This window comes from Homarus americanus, unplaced genomic scaffold, assembly GCF_018991925.1.
Source record: "Homarus americanus isolate GMGI-L3 unplaced genomic scaffold, GMGI_Hamer_2.0 scaffold36188, whole genome shotgun sequence".
Lineage (NCBI taxonomy): Eukaryota > Metazoa > Arthropoda > Malacostraca > Decapoda > Nephropidae > Homarus > Homarus americanus.
Genome location: NW_024718183.1, coordinates 4,750,409 through 4,757,916, shown reverse-complemented (window position 1 = coordinate 4,757,916; position 7,508 = coordinate 4,750,409). Strand labels below are relative to the sequence as shown.

General features: G+C 38.1%; 1 protein-coding gene across 1 annotated transcript; it reads left to right on the top strand.

Annotated features, from left to right (window-relative positions):
* Positions 1-3,025: 3,025 nt before the first annotated feature.
* On the top strand, positions 3,026-7,056 carry LOC121859276 (NADH dehydrogenase [ubiquinone] 1 alpha subcomplex subunit 7-like). The gene is made up of 3 exons (XM_042356051.1): positions 3,026-3,140; positions 4,879-5,081; positions 6,903-7,056. The coding sequence occupies exons 1-3, from the start codon at positions 3,072-3,074 to the stop codon at positions 6,982-6,984; spliced, it is 354 nt and encodes a 117-aa protein (XP_042211985.1). The 5' UTR covers positions 3,026-3,071; the 3' UTR covers positions 6,985-7,056.
* The last annotated feature ends 452 nt before the right edge of the window (positions 7,057-7,508 follow it).

Sequence of the window (7,508 nt, the reverse complement as noted above, 5' to 3'; positions counted from 1 at the left end):
CAGCAGGTCACGAGCCAACACAGGTCACGAGTCATCAAAGGCAGAAACAGCACAAGCCAACAGTGACACAAGGATGTAATGAGGTTAGCCCACTACCTCATGCTCAGTCAGGCTAAAGTGGACCGGAGAAGTGGTGGAGACTCACTTCTCGCCTCATTACCACTGATGATCACTCCACCACGGCGGGGGGGAGGGGCGGGGGGGTGAGGGCGGGGGGAGGAGTAGGGGAGGTGGCGGTAGAGGTGAGGATATGGAGAGGTGGAGTGGAAGGGGAGGAATGGGGTGATGGAGAGGTAGAGAGAGATGGGGATGGAAGAAAGGAATGGAGGCAGAACGTGGGGGCGGGGGAGGGGGTTAAGTCTCTCCCTGGTGGACGGTCGTCAGCGAGTCTCCACTAAGCCTGTTAACATTAAATCAGATTATATTATTCTCTCTCTCTCTCTCTCTCTCTCTCTCTCTCTCTCTAACTATCTGGGTGATCATTAAGACGGGAGTAACGAAGCGTTGTGATGACATCAAGAGTAACGGGGTTACCACAACCTCGTCAGAAGCTCACTGATTGGCGGACAACTTCGTCAGGAGCGCGCTGATTGGCGGACAAGCTCATCAGAAGCTCGCTGATTGGCCGACAACCTCGTCATGAATTTCTGTGAATGGTGGAGTCCTCGTTGGGGATCGACCCTGTGTCCCCCGGGATCACCTGCACCGTGGACCACACAAACTCTCTCCTGTGATGGATCTGAACAACTGACTTGGATAATGCTAAAGCCCGGACTTACATAAGGGTCGTCCGTACGGTAAATCATCCTCGTAACAAGAGGTTGAGGAAAACATCTAAGAGACTCACTTAAACTACAACACAAAGAGGAAGTCTCTGAGTCTCGTACCATCACCTGTACGAACGTCTCTACAGTAACCGGGTGACAACACAACGGTGAATTCTCAAAAGTTGTTCCCTTAAATTCTTTCTCTAAAGCTGGAGGGAAATGTCAGACGGTATCAAAGTGACTCACTCACCCTTAAGATGGACTCCCAGGGGCTCGCGTGTTAACTTGTCCTCATAAATATAGAGATTTAAGAACGTTCTAACCGGTTGACTTAAGCTCCCACACAACAGGTTAAACTTCAGCATCAACACTACATTAACCATCCAAGAAAATGGCTCCAAAACTGCACAGAGACTCTACCCTAACCAAACCGGATCACCCTTAACTCAAACAAGGGCCGGTAATTAACATACAGGGCCATAGAAGTAATCCCTTGGGTAAATTAGGGACCACGACGGAGGAGGCTTGGGGAGGTGGAGGAGCGAGGAGGAGAGGGGAGGGAGGAAAGCTGGGAGGAAAGCTGGGATAGGAGAGGGGAGGAGGGAGAGTAGCGGTGACGGAGAATCGTGGGAGGAAAGGATGGGAGAAGGTCTGGGTGGGAAAGGGAGAGAGGAGGGGAGCGTAGAAAAGGGTTGATACGGGACCTAATATAATATACCCCTGAGTCCCTGACCTAACCTAACCTAACATAAGTCCCTTACCTAACCTAACCTAACATAAGTCCCTTACCTAACCTAACCTAATCTATTTCTAACATACCTCTAACCAAACTTATCCCTAACCTAATCTAACCTAACCTAACTTATACCTAATTTAAACTAGCCTATTCCTGGCGAAGCCAAGTCTAACCTAAGACTACATAGACAATACATGGGATACGAGCAATGTACACGGGTCCGACTAATTACCCAAATGTAGTCGCAATGAAGTCAAATAATGGTCCTAGATGAATAAATCGGACTACCAATCACTTCTCGACTAGTATTTGGTGTCAGAAAGTCACAAAAAATTTATAAACTTAATTTAATCTAAGTTAATAGATCGAGTGCATGAACCTAACCTAACCTCGACTAGTATTTGGTGTCACAAAGTCAAAAAAAATTGGTAAACTTAATTTAATCTGAGTTAATAGATCAAGTGCATGTACCTAACCTAATCTAATCTAATCTAATCTAATCTAATCTAACCTAACCTAACCTAACCTAACACAACACAACTCAGATTAAATTAAGTTTACCAATTTTTTTTGACTTTATGACACCAAATAATAATCGAGAAGTGATTCACAGCCCGAATTACGCTTGTACGACCATCATTTGACTTCATTGCGGCTACATTTGGGTAATTCCTCGCTCCATCGGACATGCACGCGATCTATTAACTCAGATTAAAGTAAGTTTTCCAATTTTTTGTGACTTTCTGACACCAAATACTAGTCGAGAAGTGATTAGCAGTCCGATTTATTCAAGTAGGACCATTATTTGACTTCAATCCGGCTACATTTGGCTACATTTGGGTAATTAGTCGGACCGATGTAGTATGTACACTGCTAAACTGTACACGTATACAAATAATGTATATAGGCAGTACAGATATATACATAATTTACATAGGCAATTCAGGTACTATATACAAACAATATACACAGGCATTACAGGTATACAAAGGCAAATAATAACTCAAAATAATAATAATAATAATAATAATAATAATAATAATAATAATAATAATAATAATAATAATAATAAAAATAATAATAATAATAATAATAATCATAATAATAATAATAATAATAATAATAATAATAATAATAATAATAATAATAATAATAATAATAATAATAAAAATAATAATAAAAATAATAATAATAATAATCTATGGTGAGACATTTACTTTATAAACAAAATCAGACCTTAAATACTATAGTATATCTTATTAATAATTAAATAAGTTCACCAAAAAGTTTATTAAAGTGAACACAAAATCCACAATTTGCTATAGAAGACATTATTTCCGTATCATATATTCATAAAACAACCATAAAAACAACATTAATAACGCAAAAAATACACGGTTAACGATACAAAATATAACGAATATTAACTCAAAATACAATCCATATTATATACTTTTATGTTTGAGTTTACTGGAGTATTTAATAGAGAATGAGTTAGTAGTTTATGTAATCGATACCTTGAGGAGGATCAGCTGTTGAGGTAAACAAGGGAGAGGACCGGAGTAACTATGTCACCCAGAGTAAATCACCGGGATGTTTCACCTTTCCTCAGAGCTATCCGCCAGTTTCTTTTAGGAGTAAATTTATGAGTATTTTTGTCTTTTAGTTGTTAGTAATTCATAAATAAATGGTATGTAATTAGATGTGTATACAGTATTGAAGAGAGAGTAGAGGTGTTGCAGGCGATCATTGTGTGTTGCTCCAGCTTGAGTTATTTACGTAACATTGGATTTGGATTTTATTGAGTAATAATTTATACAGTATAGGTATAATTATATATATATACCGAGAATAACACATAAATAATTAGTAATTCTTATATTGAATGTGGTGTTTGCATGTATGTATGTGTGTGTGTAATGTTCTAGATGACTGACCATGGAGAAGGAGCTATTTTAGGGAACATTTATATAGAAGAGAACTTGTTTCTTATCTCTCAAATATACGGAAATGGTTGGAGGAACTGAAAGGATGTCATATTTACAATTGACCATGTGTGTACGGGGTCCCCTTCTGTGCTGTATAAAATTGTTTAGCATTAACCAAATAAAATATTAAAAGTGGTGTCCCCCGTAGTGAAGGGGTTAAACTGTTGACACACTTACCAGCGAGTAACCCTCACGCTAAACAAATGAACACTTCCCATACAAATTATTAATAACAAATAGTAACCTAACCTAACGTAAAATAATTAACTTCCATCCTAGGACAGGTTAGGTTGGTTGATTTATCTTCTATACAATAAATCATCAGTCATTGTTCAGACATGAAATGCCGCCTTCAAAAAAACGACCGAACTAATAATAAGAAAATTGCTAGTGCAGTACAGTATTAATTTAAGCATTAACATCTATGAAACATTTTTCGCTTAGTACTCTTAAACTGCTGATAATGGCGGCCACACAGGGATGATCGATCGCATTCCGGATGAAAACATTGTAAAAACAAAGCAGTAAAACTTCACTCCCCCAGTCATGTACTGTACAAGAGGTAAAAAAAAATAATAATAATGCAGTATAGACTTGGTTCCTAAAGTTGCTCTTTTACACAAGATGAACCAATCTATCCTAGGTTAGGTTGGGTTAAGTTACCTTAGGTTGGGCAGGTTAGGATAAATTAGGCAGGTTAGAATAAGTTAGGTCATCCTATCTCCCATAAATTATATAAAGTACCAAAGCAGAAACTGAAAGCGTTCCTGTGTATGGAAGTCATCTTGTCAACAATGAAATGGTGTCCGTGGGATGGAGATCAGTGTTCAGGTTAAAAAATAATAAATTCAAAATATAGTTAAAAATGTCAAATTCTCGTTATTTTCTTGGGGTAAATAAGGAGATGTCTTTTATAAGCAAATTTTCTCAAATTGCCAGTTAACCTGTGCCCTTGTTCCAGAGTATTACCCTAATATAAATGTAAGCTAAGATCACTACAGTAATTAGCTTGGGTTTGGTTTGGTCATAACATGTGTAGTCATATATGATTTATGTTTTAGCCCCTGGTTCAGGCTATTCTGATGGACATGAACACAACTCTTCATATGGAAAAGTTACCTTACCGGGTATTGAACCAGCTTTGAGTTTACACAAGTTGTTGTTTCCATGTTTCACACTGAATTAATATTGAAGAAGATAACAGACCTATTGTTAAAAATTCCATCAAGAAATATGAACATTTAACTAAATTTAACTTAGCCACCAACCAAACTCCTCTCTACTGTATGTTACTATCACAAGCAGCTTAGGCTATCCCTATTATTACAAGTCATTTTAATAGTGATTCATTAAAACATTGGTGATTCATATAAATTTCTCTTTGCAGCGAGAGCATACAAATGCTCTTCGTCAAGCAGATTTCTATGCTTGCCGATCACAGCCACCCCCCAATTTACCGCCTGGCGTGAGCGACAAACTCTCCAGCAATTACTACTACATGCGTGACGGCCGCCGTGCAGTTATACCAGACGAGCTGTTAGCTATTAATACCTCAACAGGTCCCACTCAGCTACTGTCTGTCTTGCCTGAGTAAGTGACCTTTGTTATGTACTGTACATTCTCCAGTTTTATTTAATACAGCAAAGAAACACAAGTTATTTACTAAAAAAATATCTAGGTATTGATTATATTTGGTTGTAACTAGCTACTATAAGTTCTGTTCAAGCATTCATATCTCTTGTACCTCTATCAATTGTTAATCTCTCTCAGATAAGATGATCAGTGAACATCTTGACGGTATAGACTAGAACTTTGAAACTTTACCTTAATGGGGCAGTGAGAGTAGGCCAACAGCACTCATCAGTTAAGACAGCCCAATGCAGTCAAATTAAGCACTGCCTGCCTCTCCCTTATCAAGTTGTGTGCTATCTGCCCAATCCTGGATGTCCTGCAGCACGTTGAAAACAAAATAAGCAATACAATTCACAGTAGAGTATAATAGATAAGGTAGAGCTGTACCTTAAATATTATGACCTAAACCTTACCAAGAACCAAATACTGTATATGTAAATTGAACCATCACCTTCTACCCTCACTTTGATTTAAATAGTTAATGCATTTATTTTCTGGTTTAATCAGTACTTCTCTTCTCTCTCGTTTTTATTTTATTTTATTTTAATTTCTTTAAAAGTTGATGTTCTATAAAAAAGACAATGTGAAGTATTGGACTTAAAATGAGAAATAAGCAAGCATGAATGTGGGTCCTATTATTACACACATACACACTAGGGGTATTTACACTGGACAAGGTGAGAGAAATGGAGAGAATGTCAGCCTGGCAGGAACCACCACCAGTATTACAGCCTCGGTGATTCTGCCACTAGACCCACTACAGCACTTCCTCAGGTGACAGTTTATGCTGAACAACACAAAAGATTCTATAGAAATATGATAAAATCCATCCATACCATCAGTTTAATTGAGTTATTTGTGGGGAAGCCAATTATTTTCTGGCAGTTTTGAAGGAAATTAGGTAAAGCATTAATCTAGCTCAATGAACTTTTGTTGTGTAAGTGACCCCTTTCCAGAAATATGTGAGCATCATGGAGGGGAAAATACACTGATACCACAAATGGCTGTATGAGTAAAACCCTTATCAAAGGATCAAATTGTATAGGAACTGAAACTCATACTACTGTATACCTGACTATTTGACAACCAACACATGGAGGGAGACGGCTGAACCACAATGCTACACTCAAATGGGTTCATGGGCAAAGTTTATTTTAATTAGTACTATTTAAAATGGGCATAAAACTGTAATGGTTAAAATATAATTCTCACATCTTTGACACATTTTGATTGAGCAGCTCTGTACAGCCAGTTAATGAGAATGTCGAATCCCCAAATTTAGGTGTTTATTTTTCTCCTAGTATTGTATTTGACAATCCTTATTCAGAAATATTAACCTCAGACAAGAAGTGACAAAGATACAGTACACCTTCTCCCTTTTGCCATTTCTTAAAGGTCAAGGATTATTTTCTTCTTTTGAGTCTTGTTTTGTCTTCACTGTCCTCCATCATCTCGGTGTCTTGCGTATCTTTCTCACCCATAATCCTCCTTCTTAACTTTGTGTTCCCCCTTGACCTCCTCTCTGATTGGCTCATTCCAGCAACTCCCCCATACATGTCTAATCATCTCAACATTGCCTCTTGTCATCATAGTCTATATGTTGTTGCTGTAATGTCTTTCTTCTCGACCAGGACCAAGGTAACACAGACACCTAAAGTACACATCCAATCATCTTAGGTTTTCCTCTGTCATCGTGTTGATTATACTGTGCATGTCATTTATACTCAGCAGCCAGGCCCAAAGTAACATAGGCACCTAATGTGTGTTCTCTCCCAACAGAGCTGAGGATGCTGTCGCTGTTGTCATGAAAAAGCCAAAAATTCCAGGAGTAGTTCATGACTATGGCAGTGGCTTCAACTAATAGTACTGATGATAATTTTGAATTCTCGTGATGTATGTACAGATTGTAAATTACAATAAATAGATTCTAGACTTTTGTTGTTCACTTATCAGTACACATGAGACCCCTAAATTTTTCCGGACATATTATGGTATAGAAAGACAATATCTATGAGCCTGTTAATTTTTGTTTCACATGAGAGATGCTTTGAAAATTTTCTAACCAGCTGCAGGTATATAATGTTCCCATAGGTAGAGCCCATTTCAAAAGGAGGGAATTTAGTCTTCATATACATTACAGTAAGTGTTGTAGTCGCTATCCTGCAGGGTGGTATGTACAGTTACCGGCACTTATTCCTGGTACAGTGGCTGGAGGATTTTGTGAGATGTGGCAACTATGTGGAATACTTATCTAGCATCCTTAGTCTGGCTACTCTTGAAAGGTTCTTTACAGCCATTCCTGGAGTCTTAATGTGATGCAAACAGAGTCGCCACATCTCACAAAACGCACCAGGTATGTGTACAGGCGACTGTACATTGTCCCTC